General features: G+C 45.6%; 1 protein-coding gene across 1 annotated transcript in view; it reads right to left on the minus strand.

The window, feature by feature from the left end:
- LOC147898364 (uncharacterized) overlaps window positions 1-20716 on the minus strand; it is a 206955-nt gene that overhangs the window by 171425 nt on the left and 14814 nt on the right. The window contains exons 3-5 of the mRNA XM_087378766.1: window positions 16456-16499; window positions 6619-6661; window positions 6057-6479 (exon numbers count right to left, since the gene is read on the minus strand). Coding sequence (XP_087234892.1) covers window positions 6057-6479; window positions 6619-6661; window positions 16456-16499 — 510 coding nt within the window. The remainder of the gene's footprint in view (window positions 1-6056; window positions 6480-6618; window positions 6662-16455; window positions 16500-20716) is intronic.

Raw genomic sequence — 20716 nt, forward strand, 5'->3', positions numbered from 1 at the left:
CTTTGACTATCAGTGAGAATTGGAGAAGGACCCTCCAATATGAGACGAAGATCAGCGAGCAAACGTCGCAGCCAAACACACTCAACTGTCGTTCTGAAAGCTGCCCTGTACTCAGCTTCACATGAGGAAGAGCCACTGTAGATTGCTTCTTGCTCAGCCAAGAAATGCATGTGTTGGCAAAAAAGAAACAATTACCACTAGTGGACTGCCTGGTATCATAGTCTCCAGCCCAATATGAGTCACTGTAAGCATGCATCTGCAAGTCACCCCCCCTAGGAAACATCACGCCAAAAGACTTTGTGCCTTGCAAATATCTGAAGATGCGTTCTACAGCCTGCAATGTGTTGTCTTTGGGCTGTGCATATATATGCTCACCTGAGATACTGCATACTGAATATCGGGCCGTGTATTGCACAAGCAGACGAGGCATCCAACAGCCTGGTTGTAAAGTGTGGCATCCACTGATTCACCTGCATCATACATAGTAAGCTTCAGCCTCGGCTCCATGGGAGTCGCTATAGCCTTACAATCATGCATGTTGAACCTATCCAAGAGCTTCTGCACTTACTTGGATTGAGACATAACGACGCCACGCTTGTCTTGTATAAACTGGATCCCCAAATAAAAATTTAACATGCCCAAATCTGTCATGCCAAATTCAGCTTTCAACTCAGCCTTAAAATCTGCAATTATATCCTCATTTGACCCTGTGAGCAACATGTCATCTACATAAAGAATGATGACTAAAATATCCCCCCCATCCTTTTTGATGTAGAGGGTGCTTTCCGTGGGACTATTATGTAACCCCTTACTTGCCAGGAAGGCATCAATCTTGGCATACCATGCACATGGGGCTTGTTTCAGCCCATATAAAGCTTTGTCAAGCTTGCAAACCTGAAGTGCATTGCCAAAAAGTTCAAATCCAAGAGTTTGCTTGACATAAACCTCTTCCTGCAAGTCTCCATTAAGGAAAACTGTTTTTATGTCCAACTAATGGATATTCCACATAAAAATTTGTAGCCATTGCAATAACTGACCATATGGTAGTCATCCGGGATGTAGGAGCAAAAGTCTCCTCATAATCTATGCCCTTCTCATGTGCATAGCCTTTGGCAACCAGCCTTGCCTTGTACCTGTCAATACACCCATCTGGCTTCCTTTTTACCTTGAAAACCCACTTCGTACCAATGGCATGTTTACCTAGTGGCAAATCCACAACATCCCAAGTCTGATTTTTTTCTATGGACTGCAACTCATTGTGCATGGCATGCATCCAATGCAGATTATCCTTTGCTTCTTCAAAAGAGTCAGGCTCCTCTTCATCAAGAAGAGTCCCTGCATAAGCTGTCTCAACTGAAAGAGCCCCCCCTGCGTGCCTTACTGCACTACGAGTCCTGCCAGGCAATGGGAGCTCAAGCCTACTCTCCGTGAGAGTCTGTAGCAACCAATTCGAGACTGTTTTGGCTGCGTGTATCTCTTGAATCTCTTGCCTGACAACCTCATCCACACCTTGTGGAGGTACAAAATCAACCGGTGGCTGAATTGGGGCATGTAAATCGGGAGGAGGTTGCTGTAAATTCTGATTTTCAGCAGAGGAACCAAATGCTATAGGAAGCATCCCCTCAAAAACATCATCTGAAGAAGCTGGAATCTGAAATTCAGCATGTGTATGTGCTGCATTTTCATGCTATAAGAAGCATCCCCTCAAAAACATCATCTGAAGAAGCTGGAATCTGAAATTCAGCATGTGTATGTGCTGAATTTTTAGAGAATATAACATCTCTACTAACAAAAATCTTACATGAAGTAGGATTGTAGAGACGATAGCCTTTGCTTTGTGAAATATACCCCACAAAAATGCATTTAAGTGCGTTATGTGACAACTTGTGTCGAAACTCCACAGGCATGTGGGCATATGCAATACAACCAAAAACTCTGAAATGGTCCACTGAAGGCTTTCTCCCATGCCATGCCTCATAGGGAGTGATTGTCTTCAAAGCCTTTGTAAGAGCCCGATTCAAAATATAGTTGGCACACATGAGGCCTTCAAGCCAAAACCTGTGAGGCAACTTCTTATTGGTAAGCATGCATCTATCCATCTCCATAAGAGTGCGATTCTTCCGCTCAGCTTTGCAATTCTGTTGAGGTGTAAGCCTCACTATAAGCTGATGCGTGATGCCTTTCTCCTTCAAGAATGCCTTAAACTCATGAGACATATACTCCCCCCCTCAATCTGTGCAAAGTGTTTGCACCTTGAGTCCTGTCTAATTCTCAACCATAGCCACAAAGTGTTTGAAGTGCATAAACACTTCTGATTTTGCCTTCACACCATAGACCCAAAGTGTAGTTGGTGAAGTCATCTATGAATGTAACATAATACAGATAATCCCCAAAAGCAGGTGTCCTCATGGGACCACAGACATTACTGTGAATAAGCTGTAATTTGTGTGTAGCTTTCACTGCACCATCCTTCTTGAAAGGAAATCTATGCATCTTGGCAAAGATGCAACCCTCACATGCATGAGGAGGAGGTGACTCTAAAGGAGGCAATGCATCAACCATATCATGCCTCTGAAGTGTCATTAAGCTGCCATAACTCATGTGCCCAAACCTGGCATGCCATAACTCTGCATTCTGTATCGCAGCAGTTTGAGTGCTCATTGATAATGCAAGATCGGATCTTTTTTCATAAAATCAAGCTGAAAAAGACCCCGATACAAAGTGCCAGACAACATCAAAGCATAGTCATTCTCTTCGTCTCTGACTGCACACTTATCATCATCAAATACAACCTAAAATCCTCCTCTATTAAGAGAGGACACTGAAAGAAAATTCTTCTTTATGCCTGGCACATAGAGAACATCTGACATTATGAAATCTGTGGCATCAGTGATGAATGTGAGAATAATGTCTCCCACTCCACACACTGAATAAGAAGAATTATTTGCACAAGTCACCTTCTTTTTAGTAGGTGGAGGATGCAAAGATGCAAAAAGACACTTCTTGGAAGTAATGTGCTTTGAAGCACCGCTATCAAAATACCAAGTATTCAATGTCTCATTGACACTGAGAGAGCATGCATCCTTTGAAGGATCATAGCTGCAAGTCAAAAAAGCATAAGGGTCATCATCATTAGTAGCTGTAGCATCTGAACTACCCACTGCAAAATCTAAAGTGCAAGACAGAAAGGCATAGTGCTCTTCCACAAAGTTGGCTGCAACATCTCCCCCATCATGAGAATGAGGAGCTAATGCATCTAACACAACCATACTTGAATCCCTTTTCTTCTCTTTAGCTATGTGCTTCTTCAATTCTCCAATATAATGACCTAGCTTCTTGCAGTAGTGACAAATGCCCTTCTTTTTCTGCTTATCTACATCACCCTTAGCCTTATAAGAGGGCTGTCCTAAATCAGCTTTATGCTAATGTGAGGGTTGATTGGCATGTTGCTTTTGTTGCCCTCTTCCCTTGGGCTTGAACTTGGAAAGCATGGCATGCTCGCCAGCCCGGGTTGCCATATTTCTTCGGTCTGCTCCTCCTGCAACAGAAGTCCTACCAACTCATGAAAAGAGAGAGGATTGTTGCCCCCCCCTCAATGACAAATTCAGCGAGGTGTGGAATCCAAGATAGGACTTAGGAAGAGAATTCAAAGTGGTGGTAATCATCTCTGAATCCGGAATGACTTCATCAATATTCAGCAATTGTTCCCTCAAATCATGAAGCTTAGTGAGGTGAAAATTTATGGAATCTCCCTTATCCATATGCGTATGAGAAAGTTCTCGCTTCAGAAAGGCAACTCCGGCATCATTTCTTGCTGCAAATATACTTTCTAGTATCTCCCAAGCTGCCTTTGATGTCTTGCATGACCGAATGTGAGGTATAATGAACCTCTTGACAGAGAGAGAAATCATTGAAAGAGCTTGTGCATCTCTAGAATCCCATCTTTTCTGCTCTGCTGTGGGAGCTCCTAGAGTGGCAGCTCCAACTACTTGTGCTGCATTTTGACCTCTACCCCTACCTCCACCTATAGGAGTGACAGATGTAGCCACTGTATCTGGCCTTGCTTCATCTCCATTGACATAATCCCAAAGATGGCTACCAACCAAGATGTTGCGAACCATGAAACTCAACAAGGAGTAGTTGGTGCCATCTAACTTATCCTCCTCTGTGAGAACTCCGAACACCTCATTGGGGTTGTTCTGAGCCATTTTTGCCAAATAAACTCAAAAAACACAGCAAACTAAACATGTAAAATCCCTTCCTAGGATGGAAAATGCACAAGTAAAATCTGCCAAAGAAAATCTATCCACAGTGACAAATACTGTCACAGCCTATCAAAGGCTCAAAATGCACCACAATGCTCTACTGAATGCTCAAAAATCTGCAAATAGAATCTGCAAAAAGTGGCAAAAGTCTGCAAATTGACTCGTACCGAGTCCAGAAAAGATTGCAAACTTCCAAGATGCTCTTTTACTTGCAAAATTGCAACCCAAATGCAAAAGCCCCAATTTCTTGTGGGAAATTGCTTCCAAAAGAGGGCAAATGGTCTGAAAGCCCCAAATGTTACACAATTTGCACTCTGCCTGCAAAAGCCCCAAATTTCACTGCAACATTGCAGTGTAATTGCAAAAGCCCCAAGTTTTTGGACAACCTACAAACCAACTGCAATGTCTGCCCACAAATACAGAATGCCCCAAGTTCTCTGCAAGATCTAAGCCAAACAATGGGTATCTACAAACAATGTATGCCAATCCGTACCCGCATCCATTCCTTTATCTTTCTTGTCTTTTGGCTTCTCTTTTCCCTTGTTTTTTCTGCATCTCAAGCCACGGAGGGGGAGATCTCCGCTTATCCGTGCTTTAAGACTCTAAGCTCACCATCATCTATGTGTGTGTGTGGGAAGGAGGGGGCGGGGGGGGGGGGCGACATGTCATGGCTTTCTATGCATTTGAGTCAGCTCCAGGACAGTGAGGTGGAGGAAGAGCTCGCTGACATGAGGGCTGTGTGGATCAAGGGGAAGAGACGACACGATGCATCGAGCCAAAGACACAGCGACTACACACGACACAGAGCACGACACAGAGAGTGAGCAGAGCACACATGATCGAGGTCTTGTCTATCTCTATTCTCCTCAAAGGAGACCGCCAGAGTCGAGGCGTCACTCTTGACATGGCACATGGGATACAGAGATTGAGAAGACCACATCCTCCGCCACAGCAAGAGACAACTCGATAAACGCAGATCCGGAACATCCTTGCAGCCCATCGGAGAGCCACCACGGCACCGGGTTTCGATGTTTGAGTTTCAGTTTTGAGTTTTGAGTTTTGAGTTTGAGCTCTTGCGCTCTTTTGGGGGGGGGGGGGGGGGGGGGATTTATTGCTTATGCTACAACAACAGCTTCAGGCTCGTTTCCCCAGTGCCTCTTTTGGAAAGCATTTTTGGTTAATTGGCTTTCATCTGGCTAGGCAGGATTCTAATCTCCTTTTTTACTGGGTTTGTTATTGAGCTCTATGGACCCTATGGAAGGATCGCAACCATCAGGTCTTTGGTGATCCCACTCTTGCTAAATATCAGTTCTTCCGGGCATCTCTACGAGAATTGCTTTCCGAGTGTCCAAGTGAGCGGGATTTATATTATCCTGCTTTCTTGTCATATAATAACACCAGAAATGGGCGGGCGGGGGGGCGGGGGGAGACAAGTCACTAAATACAGATGTGGAGAGCAGAGCTGCAAGGCTGAGGATACATAAGGGTGTCAAGAGGGGGTGGATGCAGGGTTAGGTCGAGGGGGTAGAGCTGACAGGGGGCAGGCTGGAGTGGGGGGGCTTGGAGAGAAGTGAGGGGCCTGAGAGAGAGAGAGAGAGAGAGAGAGCACAGCTCAATTTTTGCCAACACATCATGCTCTGGACACAACACATCAGCAGACCACATAAGCTCACTTTTTGCTGGCCATGCTAACCCTCACATTAAAACATGGCTTCGACAAAAATGCAACGTAACACCTCAAATGTTGAAGGGCATACAAAGCTGAACATAAGAAAATATTATTCTGTTTACCTTCCTGTTGTTATATAAATTGTTTTCCAAATCAGAACTGTTACAATCCACCATATCAGGTCTCCATTCAGACCTGCCATCTGTATAGCTGTCCTCGTCAAATTTGTTAAGATCGTTCACATAATCATGTGCCCTAAACTGACCATTCTGTGGTTCATTCCGGCTTGAATGCACAGCATTTATTCTACTGGAAGCTTCAATTTTGTCAGGAATGAATGTAGCTGCTGCCCTATTATCAGCATATGGATGCCCACTGTTCACTGTCTCTTTAGTTCCACAATGCAAGTTTTGATCTCCATCTGTATGTGTGGCTGAAGGATCAACCCGGTTTCCACAAATGTGATGATCTATTTCGTGATGTCCAAGAACACTGTCTTGATTCTCTTCATAATTTTGGGTCATATCAAAGGGAGGCTCAAAAGCCTGCAATTGCACAAACGGCTTATAATGAGTGTCGTAGACCCTGTGTTTTCTCAAAAAATGGAAATTGTACATGTTTACAAAACACAAATATGTTATCACACCAATTAAACATTCCTGAAACAGGTAAGAAAAGTTATACCTGAAGCATGTTCAAGATGGAGAAAAAGTTTGCTGATATACACCTGGAAAATGAAATAACCTTTAGGAGGATCGTTTAAGAAGATCCATGGAGACATAATGTTTGTGCAATCACAAACACGCTAATTGAGAGTTTCAAATTGGTCAAGAATATGGACAAGCCTTCCTATAGAACTGGAGTTACCTTACCCTTCATAAAAATAGAATAAATTAAATTTGAGAGTTTTTTAAAACCGAAGGTAAAAATGAAAAGAAAGAAGAGAGAGCAGGCCGGGGGAAGGGGGGGAGTAAGAGATGAAAAGAGAGGGGGTTATTAGAACAGCACACAAAAAAAAACAATTCTTGAATCCATGGGGTAAATTGGTTGTTTAATAAGCTATTAAAAAAAGAAAGTTTATTAACATCTACGAAATACCAAAGGGTCTATGAGACTCAAAAAGGCCAGACACAATGAAAGCTAAGGGGTGGAGCCACACCCGCAACTAAGGCTGATTGTCTGAGACAAGAAAACAAATACATCATGCTGTCGCTCTGCGAAAGAGAGAACCCAAATGTAAATGACAACGAGGGGAGGTCCCTAGCCATCAGCCAACCCATCAGCTATCCCTCCAAGTGACTGGACCTATGTATGTCATCTGTAGGACCAACTCCACAGGTCGGCTGAGGATAGACAAGATGAGCTCGTCTGACAGTGCCTCTGGATCTACTGGCATCCTTGGGAGAGAAAACCGGTGATGGATCGCTACTCATGCTCAGCATGAGCAGTGCGTCCAATTCCCTCCCTCCTCCTCTGTAGTCTCCGAGAGGTAGCTTCTCATCTGACAAGTGCTAGTCACCCCAGTGGTCTGTCGCCCATGTTGAATAGAGAGGAGATGCCTGCAGTCCTCATGCGGGTGTCCATCCCTGGTCGAGTCGTGCACTCTGGGTCTAGAGAAGTGTGAGAGGGAGGGAGAGGGAAGGAGGGAAGGAGGAAAGAGAAAGACAGATTTATTAATGTCTGCAACGGACCAACAAGCCCTAGAAACCAAAAGCTGAAATACATGGTGATCGGAACACCTAGTACGAGGAAACTAGAGGTGTCTAGCACACCCCTATATATGTAGTGTAATTTAGGGAAACATTTGTAAATAAATATGAAATGAATGGAAGGAGCTAAGAAGTTGGGTTGGGCATCATCTATATGTTGGGTAGCTGGGTCTTGCATTTGATCTATCAAGATTGATCTAAGCTATAGATGAGCATGGCTGGGAACCCATCAAGAATCTCACTGCCTCTGTAACATGTCTTAAGATCTGCCAATGTCACACTATGCTCTACTCTGTGGGGCGTACCATGGGACGCATGAGACAGCCTTAAATATGAAGTAGCAGGTAGGATAGCTATATTGGGATTCTCCTTTGTTGGAGACTTCAACGCGAGGACAGGTACATGCTAGGTATCACTTCTAGATTTCGTGATGATTCTATCTTATTACCAGATGTTGATATAGGCGAGGCCGGGATGTCTCGAGTCTCTGCGGATAGACGGGCCCCAATCACATCCTATGGACAAGCTCTAGTAGACATGGGTAAAATACATGATCTTATCATCTATGATGGCCTCAATTGCTGGCCCTCCTTAAGCGGGTTCCCTTGCTTCCCACATGGGAAGTGGGAAGGGGAGGAGGGGAGGGGGAGGGGCTCCAGCGTAGTTGACGATCTCATGGGATCTCCTGCCTTCACTTCACATATTATTGACTTCTCCATCTCACCACCACCTCAAGGAGCAGACCACATCTACCTTTTTTTTAGTATATCCACACCAGTGCCTTCGTCACACGCTAGGACACCATCCACTCACACTACCTACTAGGACATACACTTTGATCACAAATTAAAACCTGAATACTCCGTACATCTCTCCACTTACGAAGAGACATTGACCGCATACCGCTCTTAGAGGATAGAGCTGCCCTGATCGCACGCTCTCTCCATGAGGCCGCCCTACACGCTTTTCCACACACCACTCCATCCACACATCCCCCGCTGCTCGGCTCAGTACCCTGCAATAGTTGGTATGATGATAAGTGTAAGGCTTTGCACCGACGACTCCGACTCGAAACTAAGCATCACCTTCCAAGTGAGACAAAGACCATGCACGAGTATTGTTGTTTGGTCAAGCAGGCTTTTGTCCCCGGAATGAGGAGCGACGAGCCCCATCCCCTCTCACGGACACCAAAACTTGGCACTCTTATGCATGCACATTTCGTATTTCCATGTGCCGTGATTGGAGTTGTCTAGCTTAGCAGATCCCTCCACATTGAGGTTGCTAGTCGTAGACATGGTGCAAGAAATGCACTCAAATTGTCGTGAAAATCACTGTCTGAATCAACTGCAAAACACTGACTGTGGCAAGTGAACTCTGAACTGTCGGTGAAGGTAGAACTGCAATATATAATCCAATCTGAATTACAAGGCTTGTGGCAAATGATGCCGGGAATAGCCAAGAGGCTTTACAAGGTCCCCCTTGACTCCCATGGAGGCAAGAGCCTCCATCCATCGTTGTGATCAAGCCCTCTTTCTCATCTAAGTATGCAAGAGAGAATGTTCTCACTATCTCTCCTACGTCTAGGTTCTGAGGGTGTTGATCACCTACAGTCGTGTCATTGCTCGCTATAGCATAGGTGCTCACAAGTGTATCATAGGTCCTTGGGTTATACTCCGGTGAGAGGTGTAGGCTAAAGCATGGAAAGCAGCTCGTGTACGCTTAGATGAGAAATAGTGCTTGATGTCCCTAACCAGCCAGCACCTCTCTCTCACATCTACTGCGCCCCACCTCATGCACACTCTTCACAACCAGTGGTATCAAATGCATAACTCTAAAGCTCCACAACCACCACCAAGTGAATGAGGGCCTACGCACTAAGTTCATTGCATATGGAATCAACGCCCTAGCCCCGATCTTAGCGAAGCTTTTCAATGAAGTTGTTTACACAGGCTCCCCACACACCTCGACCCTTAAAACCATTACCCCCATTCACAAGGTAGGAGATGCCATGAGCCTGAAAAACTACAGAACCATAATGATTGGAAATGTCATGTCCAACACCTATGCATCAGTACTTGACACGGAAGTTGGCATAGTTGCAAAGCTTCGCGGTTCAAGAGCCATGGGGCACGTAGGTTTTAAGATAGATCACGGGACCATGGATCACACACTCACTCTCAAGGGGTCCATCGAGGAGGTCAAGGCACGGAGACAAAAGGTTCATTGTTGCTTTGTGGATTTCAGCAAGGCGTTTGACACGGTGCGGAGGGCCCAACTCATCAAACGTCTACAAGAGTTGGGATACGATCAGGAGATCACATGGGCAATCATGGCACTTTATAAGAGAGTCTCAGGTCGGGGGTCCGGACAGGTGCAGGGTGGACGGTGCAGGATGGACAGAGGAGATCATGAGCACCATTAGGCTTAAACAAGGTTGTCCATTATCACCAACCTTATTTGGCCTCTACATAGATGAGCTTGAGAGCTTTATTGGGACACTAGGAGGGGCTCGTTTAGCCGTTTTCATGCTTCAAATTCTCCTGTACAAAGATGGCCTAGTTTTGCTCTCTTCACCTAGATGCATATCATACCTTCTGAGACACATGAGATGAAGGTCAACCTAAGTAAAATAAAGGTCATGATTTTCAATACATCCAGGACAGCCATGCACAAACAGCACTTTACCCTGGGAGAGCTGCCGGTGGAGGTGGTTGCATCCTACACTGACGGCCAGACTAGAGCGACAGTGTTTTCAATCTCACTTTCGGGACCCTCGGACCAAAACCCCTCTCTTTGACTCTTTGGTTCAACCAACAAGCATGTATGGCAGCCCTTGTTAGGAGCCAGACCTATCTAAGATAGAGTGGACCCGAATTGAGAGGCTTCAATTTCTCATAATTGTTGGGTGTTGGAAACAATGGAAGCTCAAAAATGGAAGCACAATGGAGAAAAACGAGATGCTGTAATAGATTACTGCAAAAAGTGAAGTGTGGAGGCTCAAGGGAGAGCCAACATAACAAAACTCTAGGGCTAACTGCCATAACTAGACTAAGTGTCCTAACTGACCTAGATGGTACATAAACCAACTGTACCAATAGTCTTAAATAACTATAACTAGGCCTACAAGGCTCATACCAAGGTATAAGTGACATCTATGGATAGCCCATGAGATAGCCTACAAACCCCCCTCCATGGTATGGGCTGAAGTATCCTGAACATGGCTCAAGATACCTAAATAGCTAGTGTCATGTTTGCACATGTTCGTCCCGTAGGATATAGCAACCTATGATTGTACAAGTACTATAGATCAAGTTACAAAAGGTACTAAGTTTAAAGCTTGCCGAAAAGCCTCAAACTTAGGTCGAGGTAGGGCCTTCGTAAAGAGATCTGCCAAGTTGTCTTCAGTGGGAACATAAGACAACTCAATATCACCTGCTGATAATTGCTCTCTGACATAGTGATAGTGAACCTCAATGTGCTTTGTGCGAGCATGGAAAACTGGATTCCGTGCGACAGCCAAAGCACTCTGACTATCAGTGAAGATGATGGTAGGAGCAGTCTGACATGCACAAAGATCTGCAAGTAGCTTCCGAAGCCAAACACACTCCACTACTGTAGTTGTAAAAGCCGCTCTGTACTCAGCTTCACAGCTAGAAGTAGCAACTATACTCTGCTTCTTGCTGAACCAAGAAACACATGAAGTACCAAGCATAAAACAGTTGCCACTATGTGACACACAAGTGTCTGAACAACCAGCCCAATCACTATCAGTGAACCCATGCATGACAAGTGAAGTATCAGCCCCATACAGAAGGCCTGAATGCTGAGTGCCTTTAAGATATCTGAAAACACGCTTCACGGCATGCCAACGGTGCATAGATGGGCTGTGCATATATCTGCTCAACTATGAGACAACATACGGTAGATCAGGTCTCGTATGGCATAGGTAATCAAACAACCAACTGCCTGCTGATAAAGAGTGACATCACATGTACCGCTGCCATCCTCAGAAGAGAAGTGAAAACCAGTCTCTAATGGTGTGGATATTGGCTTGCAATCCTCAAACTGAAAACGCTGCAAAAGCTGTCCAATGTACTTGGATTGTGACATTAAAATGCCCCCCTCACTGCTAGCAAATTGAATGCCCAAATAGTAGTGCAGAAGACCAAGATCAGACATAGCAAATGTCTGCTGCAAATCAACTTTAAAATCTGCAATTTGCTAAGCATGTGTCCCAGTTACAAGCATGTCATCCACATAAAGGACTAAAATCAGCAAATCTATCCCACGCTTGCGGATGTAAAGGGTAGCCTCTGTAGGGCTGTTCTAAAAGCCAAGTGTGAGCAAATGAGAATGAATTCTCGAATACCAAGCCCGAGGTGCCTGCTTCAATAGGGCCTTTTTCAAGCGGCATACCTCGCTTTCGGAACCTTCAACCTCAAAGCCAGGAAGTTGGGAAACATAGACCTCTTCCTGCAAATGTCCATGAAGGAAAGCTGTCTTAATATCAAGCTGATGTATCTGCCAATGAAAGTGGGCAGCAAAGGCAACAACAATGAGAATGGTAGTGATCCTGGAAGTGGGAGCAAAAGTCTCCTCAAAGTCAATGCCATGCTACTGAGCATAGCCCTTACCAACAAGACGGGCTTTGTAACGGTCCACTGAACCATCAACTTTCCGTTTGATCTTGTAAGCCCACTTAGTTCCAATGGCATTCTTGCCATAAGGCAAATCACACAACTCCCAAGTATCATTCTGATGGACAGAATCCAATTCAGCTTGCATGGCCTTCATCCAACAATCATTCTGAAAGGCACCTTGATGACATAATGGCTCTTCATTGCATGCTGTAGCAACCAAAGCATAAGCAAAAAACTAGCATGCTCTTTTCGGACAGCTGCTCTTTTCGAACAGCTGCTCTCGTACGGACTGCCAGAGGAGTGTCTTGTTTGCTGTCTTTTAATGTGTCAAGGAGCCAACGGGGTACCTTTTTAGGCTCATGAATTTCTGCTCTTTCCTGGTCAAGAACCCTGTGCAAATGATCCGGATCAATGATAGGCATATTAGGCTGAATTTCTGCATGCACATGTGGCTGCAAATGACCAACAGCTGGAGGAGGGACAACGATGGAACATCATCCCGAGCATCGGATGGAAACAAAGGCATCAAGCTGTCAAATATGTATGGGGCATCAACAACGGGCTGTTTTTGACAGTCCAGCAAAGGCATAGTGGAGGATTCATCAAACACAACATCCCGACTGATAAAACACTTGCCCGTGTGGGGCTAATATAGCTTATAGCCCCTGCTCTCTGAACTATACCCAAGAAAAATGCATTTAACATCATCCAACTTAGTGCGTCTCTATGGAGGCACATGAGCATAAGCTAAGCATCCAAAAGTCCTCATGTGGGAAATGTGCGGCTTACGACCCGTCCAAACCTCATAAGGTGTGATAGGCTGCAATGCCTTGGTAGGACATCATTCAAGATGTAGTTTGCACACATGACCGCATCCAACCACAACTTATTAGGCAAATGTTTGCAATTCAACATGCATCTGCCCATTTCCATCACTGATCTATTCTTCCGCTTAGCCACGGGATTCTGTTGAGTATAAGGCACCGTGCATCGATGATTAATGCCACGGGAAGCCAAAAAAACAGCAAACTCCTTCGACATGTATTCACCCCCCCTGTCTGTATTAATGTGAGTAATGTGCAGCCCACTCTCATTCTCAGCCAAGGCAATAAAGTGCTTGAAGCATGAAGAAACATCAGACTTGGATTTCAATGCGAAAATCCAAGTGTACCTGGTGAAATCATCAATAAAAGTAACAAAATAGTAGAACCCCCAAAGAGCGGCAACCCTCATGGATCCACAAACATCACTATGAACCAGATAAAGCTTACGTGAAGCACCAACTCTCCCATCCTTGGGAAACACAGCACGGTGCATCTTACCAAGTAAGCATGGTTGACAAACATGTTTGGAAGGCATATACATTTTGGGAAGATCCACAACCATATCTTCCTTATATAACTTCACCAGGACTCCAAAATTGAGGTGTCCAAACCTCTCATGCCACAAATGAGTATCTGCCATGGTAGAATCAATAGCAAAGGCATGTGCATCGGCAAGTGCAGCATCATCATCTGAACAAATAAGCTATGACTAAGTTTGTAACCAGTTTGGCCATGGGGACTGGCCTAGAGGAGCAGTGAGTTCCTAAAAGCCCCTAGTGTTCACATCTAACTGGACACACTAGCTAGACCTAATTGTTAGAATCAAGGCATGGCATCACTTTGACCTCGCAGAGGGGTGTGACAGAGCCAGGAAGTTTGCCCCAAGATAGATTCCCAAGTTTCACGTGGGAAGAGGGGTTAAAAAGGATTAAAAGGTTGCCCCTAGATAGTACCAATGTTTGTCATTAATTAGTGGGGTTAGAGCCTTTAAAAATTGCCCCTAGGAAACCAACGTTTCCTTGGTACAAGGGGTTAGGGGCATTAATGTGCCACGTGTCAAAAGTTGCCCCGAGGAAAACCAACATTTCCTTGGTACAAGGGGATAGGGGCATTAATGTCCCATGTGTCAGGTATGCAACCTACCAGCTCCACTTTTAGAATCTTTCCCCTCCTTTAGGGCAGATGGCGTCCAAATCAAGGGCTTGCTCTAGAATTCGCCCACTTCTACATCTTCTCTTGCTCCTTCTTGCTGCGCCAGACCTTCCATAGGTTGCTGGTCACTGTTTTGCTGCTGTTTTTCTCTGTTTCCTTACATCCAGCCCTGTTGGACGCAGCCCGAGTCAAGCAGCACCTTTTGCGATCTGTTGGACCTCCTCCTGGCACATATCTGCTACTGTACGACGCATTTTTCAGCCTGTACAGATTGACAAACAGTCCGTACAGACTGTACGGACCCTGTTTCAGGCGTCCTGTGCTTGCACGCAGCCCAATGCTGGTTTTTCTTGCTACAAATTAGGGTTTCTGGCTGTGAAACTCTGTTTTGAAGTCTTTGGTGGGGTTTTGGATACCACGGGAACCTGTTCTTGCGAGGAGCAAGTGTTTTCGGTTGAGGTCCGTGCTGTGGGCGCGCAATCCCAGATTTTCAGCCCAATTTCTCTTTGTTTTCACTGTGGGATTGATTTCTAGTTCTCTATTTTGAGATTCTCTATGGGATTCCCTAGGTCTGTTGCAATCACCCAATTACAGAGGGTGACCCCAGGTTGAGACCAGGTTGTTGAGGTCAGAGGATGCCTATGCCTTGCTCTAGTAGTTGGGATGCACAGTTTGCTAGTTTAATGCAGTGTGTGCCTAGTGTGGGCCGGTGAGCAGTGGTAGCCACTGGGAACGGTTCAGGGTGCACCCTGGTTGTAAGATTGCTATTACTTTTCACTAGAGAAGAATAAAGAAATACCGCAAGGGGCGCCAAGTGTTTGGGCCCAATCGGTGTCGCTGTGTGATCATTGAGCAGGGGCATTCTAGCCTCACCTATATTTTCTTTTATGCTATTTGATGTGGTGTGATTAAGTGGGAGCTAAGTGTCTGTAATTGACGGTGTGTTCAGAGATAGTTGTGGTTTACCGCCCTTAGGGGTTCCGAAGGCTGGTTACAGATGAGTCAGAGGAGCACTTCGCTTTCAAATGCCCAGGGTACTATGAGATCAGAGGTCGCTATCACTGCCTTTTCAAGGATGGTTTCGAACCCCTATCCAGCTTCATCACCTACCCAAATCAGAGATGCATGGCAGCCTTCATGCATGAGGCCGTCCAACACACAAAGTCATTGCTCCAAACACATAGGCGAGATCAGGGTACACAGTCAAACTCCTCTCAGAGCATGATCGCTGAGTTTTCCAGCCAGATAGCACCAACTAGTAGGATTCATAGAGATAGCGCACGCGAGGACCTGAGCCAGAGATACGACAGACTTGCCAAGCTTCTTCAAGAGACATTGAAGAATTTCCCATCCAATTAAATCCTCCTCTTCACTGGACCATTCAGGGTAGACCTCCTACGACTTTCAGGACCCTCTCCTTGCGAGCCCCAGTTTTGAAGATGTCTTCTGGGCAAACTTGTCTGACTGCAGTTCCTTTGTTGTGGTGTGTATGGCACAGTACATTAATGGATGATACGTGTTCGTGGGGTCCCCTACTTTATGTATCGGTACAATGATACTCCAAGCAGAGGGGAAGCCATGGCATAGAGCAAGATTGAACATTTGCGCTAAGATTGGACCCAAAACCTCTTGTCCATATGCAAAATACTCAGTCTGCAGCCCCCCATGGTCCTGGGCTTACTAGCTCTAATGAGCTCCTATGAAGGCTGCCGGCACACAAGCTTCATCCATGCTCCAGTAAACGGCCTCTCCAACACAATGAACTGATGAACTCCAATATTGAAGAAATAGCATCATCGATGGAAGAGAAACAAGACAGAAAGGAAACAACCCTCAATCTCAATATCGTGGGCCTCGACAAAAGGAGAAGGAAAGCATCAATGAGACACTTCGTAATTTCTGTCATAACACCATGCATGTCTCCGAATCCCACTGGTAAAAAGCCTTTAGGTGGGAAAGACAGGAGAAAAGCCTAGACATCTCAGTTTCAAGATGCTGAATCAAGATATAAGTTTTTAAATGAAGACTTCACAAAGAGCCAATACTCTAAAAAAACGGGGGAATTTGAGATAGTGCCAAATGCAAGGAACAAAGGCAAGATGGCGTACATCACAAAGTAAAGCATTTGTAAGTTAAGAACAAGAGAGAAAGTAAAACAACATAGGGACTTGAGTTTTTGGGATCCCCATACATTACCTTCTAAGTTCTTCATACTTTTTGGGCAAATGGGAAAGTAGTTCCTGCAATATACAAAAAAGCAAATCACAATTAGACAAATAGATGACACATATAGAATCCTAGCTATGGATTAGGATAAAAGATGTACACAAAACCAAACAGTAGACACAGCATTAGACACCTACCTATCATTAAAAGACAAAAGGAAACAAATGAAGGAGAAGAGAGGGAGACAATGCAGTTTCAATTGAAAATACATAAAGTATAGACATAACAGGGCCTCCCATAATCATGAAAGCCCAAACTCAAGAGTGTCAAAGTAATCTCGTGGCAGTCAAGCTATCTACTTCCATCCTATATGGACGTTCTCATGAACTTCATCAATGCCTTAAAATGGGTGTAAGACCAATACACAAACATATGCTCTGATGCTGTAACAGGGAGAAATCCTAACTCGCTCTCTCTCCTGCTCACTACTACGTGAGCTGATGGAATAATGAACTCAAAACGCAAGTGGACTGTGGAGTGAGTGTGAGAGTCTGAGGAAGGAATATAATGGGCCTCTGAAGAGGAAAGAATATCTGAAATAATGTCTTGCCAAAAGGGCTGAATACAACTGTAAATAACTGAAAGGACTAAGAACTGTATGGAGGGGATGAACCCTCACTACAAAAGAGGAATGGAAATACTCTATGGAGGGACCCAACCCTCACTGATGAACTGAGTGCTGATGGAAGGAAGGGACTGGTCTGATGCAGAGCCCTAACTGCTACTGTCCAGCTGAACCGGGTCCTGAATATGACCTGAAGAGGATGGAGGGGAGGAAGCTGATCTGTTGCTCCTGTGGTACGACTGGTTCTGGCCCTGCTGGAACCCCCGACTACCACGTGCCATGTGGTACTACTGATGTGGCACTTGCAGGATGGCGTGGTGCCTGCTGCTGCTGATGCAAGCCCTGCCTTGCTCTGATGACATGGCTGCCTGTTTGGCAGCCTGCTGACGTGGCTGCCTGCATGGCAGTCCACATGGATCTGCTACTTTGCTGCTTGCGTGGCAGCCCACATGGCTGGATCTACTGCTAGCATGTCCACGGCATAAGGATACCCGTGACAGATGCTTGCACATATCTACTTACACATAAGCACAACTTATGAGCAATCCTTTGTATTGTTCTCCATCAAAGATCTGAAGACAAAATCAAAAGGAGTATTGAGCCTTTCTGTTGCCTTTCTATGAAAGGTCCAAAGCAAAGGGCAAAAGGAGTGATGGTGAAGGCTAGCAATCAAGCCAAATTAATCACAATCTATGGATCCAAAATCTAAATGCTATGAAGGCAATTTTTGCTCAAAGAGAGACAGCCACAAGATGCTGACATTGAGACCTCGACTTTCAGGCATGCAGGGTATATAGGAGATTGGACACAGGTCCCACGAGCACCTATCCCACCGCAGATACCAACATTGCAATATCTCAACAACAACCAACCTCACGATGTGGTGGAGACTGAGGAGCACTTCCTACGTACTTGGCCCGTCTATTATGAGATCCAAGGGCAATACCATTGCCTATTTCAGGAGGGACTTGGTTTTGGGTCTCTCTCCCGTCTAATCCACTTCCAAGACCATGTCTACATTGGTCTCTATCTGATGGAGATGCGACGACATAGAAAGACCCGTGCCAGATCAAAGAGCAAAAGCAGGCAGTGACACATGAGACAATGATAGATCGGGCTCAGCGACATGTCACATATTTTTACACTTTTGAGTCTGCCCCTGGACATGACGGAATGGAGGAGGAGAAGATAGACGCTATGAGGGCCACGTGAATCAATGGGATGAGACGACAGTGAGCAGAGACGCAGCAAGAGATGCAGAGAGAAAGAAAGAAAGAAAGAAAGTCTATTAATGTCCACTGGAGACCAAAAGGTCTATGGGACAGCAAGAAACCCTCTAGTGCATCTGCTTTAGGGAGGGCACATGGCAGCTCCCAAGGAGTGCAAAAAGCAACCCCAATTATTTAGAGTACCTACATGATATTCTGGAAGAGTAAACAGCCATACATCAGTTTAAGACTGAGAGTCTTTTGGTTTTGATTTAAACTCTCTGATTAGTGCTACCCCTTCACGGTAAACTGCCCATTTTCCATCCTACATGGCAGCCCTGACTTTAGCTAATTCAGTTGCCTTAATCTTGAGTTCAGTTTGTGTACGCTCCTCTGCTATCCATACTTTGGTGCCCTTCAGCTTGTAAGATTGTCGAAGAAGCTTGATCCGCATATCTTTTGACTTCAGTGTAAGGATTGCATGACCTCTATAGTGCAAAATAGAAGCTGGCCTGGAGTCGTCATCATCCTGCTCATCATCATTCACCCATTCGATGTTGGGCAAACTTGATTTGATCTTTGTCAATATTTCACTATATGTATCCTCCTCTTTGTACCAATCTTTTGGGAGCCCCCCTATTCTAATCTTCAGCGCATTATCACATCTAGCTTCGTGTTCTTTAATCTCTGCTACTTGCTTTGTTGTCCACTTCCACAAACACTTCCTTCCTAGCAGTTTGTACCTCAATGTGAACAAGATCTTTAACTGTAGAGACTAGCTGCGGGGTAGGGGGAGAATCCTTACAAGATTTTACAGCTTCATCAATTACTGCCTGCTTACCAGGCCCTTCCAAGATGTGAAGTCGGGCCTTTACTTTTGCCAGCTCCAATCATAGCTCTCTCACTGCCTGCTGCAGATAAAAAATCTGATCCTGTTACCCGAGGATGGGCCGTTTTGAGCCTTCTTGTTGGTAATTCTGTGCGTATGGAGAGGGTGTCATGGCTGCAACTGTAGAGTACCGAGTCCTGATGGATGTTGAAGGAACTGAGGGGGTTGAGGGGGACTTGGAGGAGAGGGTAGGCCAATCCATAGTTGGCTGTATGATGAACCCCCTGGCTTAACCTAACCCCTGGCTTGGGTTGGGGGTTTAGCCCAACTCGGGGTTAGGGAGGACTAGAACTAGACTAGGATTAGACTACATACGGACGGGAGATATTGAGGATGGAGAGGTGTTGACGGGTAGAGGTACGGTTGTACGGATGTATGGAGTTAACGAATGTACGGTGTTGACGGGTAGAGGTACGGTTGTACGGATGCACAATGGCCGAGCTAAGGACCACCAGGGGCTATGCACTAAGTTTATCGCATATGGGATCGACACATTAGCCCCGATCCTAGCAAAGCTATTCAATGACGCTGTTTGCCTTGGCTTCCCCCGTACTTGGACACTCAACACCATCACCCCCATCCACAAGGCAAGGGATCCCATGGACCGGAGTAACTACAGGACTATCATGATTGGACATGTGATGTCTAAGATCTATGCAACAGTATTGGATGTGTCGGTCAACCTGTCCGCAGAGATGAGAGGGCTCAAAGCAGAGGGTCAGGCGAGACCATGGGACTATGGATCACATGCTCACACTCAGGAGTGTCATAGAGGAGGCCAGATCACAAAAGGAGAGGGTATATTGCTGCTTTGTGGATTTCCGCAAAGCCTTTGACACAGTACCTCGAGCTTGACTCATAACAGGCACTGGGATTTGACCAGGAGATCATCTGGGCAGTCATGGCACTTTATGAGAGAGTCTCAGGCCGAGTTCAGACAGGTGCAAGTTGGACAAATGAGATCTTGAGCGCCATAGGGGTCAAACAGGGGCATCCTTTATCACCAACCCTATTTGGCCTCTACATCGATGAGCTTGAGACTTTCATGGGGGCTTCCGGAGGGATCAGTTGCTCACTTGCCGGGATCATCATCAGGATTCTTCTTTATGCAGATGATGTGGCCCTCTTGTCGTCCATACCCGAGGGGCTCCACCGACACCTGGATGCACTGCAGGCTTTTTGTTTATCCCATGATTTGGAGGTCAACCTTGGCAAGACCAAGGTCATGATCTTTAACACCTCTCGAGCAACCATGCATTGGAAGCAGTTCACTTTCGGTGGATCACCAGTTGAGATCGTATCCTCATACACTTACTTGGGGGTCATCTTCTCCGGCCCGATCTTCACGATGAGACCAGCGATGCAGGCCACACTAAGCAGGGGATATGCCTCACTAGCTCGGCTAGAGAGACAATGCTTCCACTCCCACTTCCAGGATCCTCGGACCAAGGCTCTTCTCTTCGACTCCTTGGTCCGACCAGCCGGTATGTATGGCAGCCCTTGTTGGGGACCTGACATGTCACATATAGAGTGGACACGGGTGGAGCGCCTGCAGATCCTCATGCTCTC

This window comes from Dipteris shenzhenensis, chromosome 9 (genome assembly GCF_047967505.1).
Source record: "Dipteris shenzhenensis isolate YYH24624 ecotype China chromosome 9, Dip_SZ_1.0, whole genome shotgun sequence".
Classification (NCBI taxonomy): Eukaryota; Viridiplantae; Streptophyta; class Polypodiopsida; order Gleicheniales; family Dipteridaceae; genus Dipteris; species Dipteris shenzhenensis.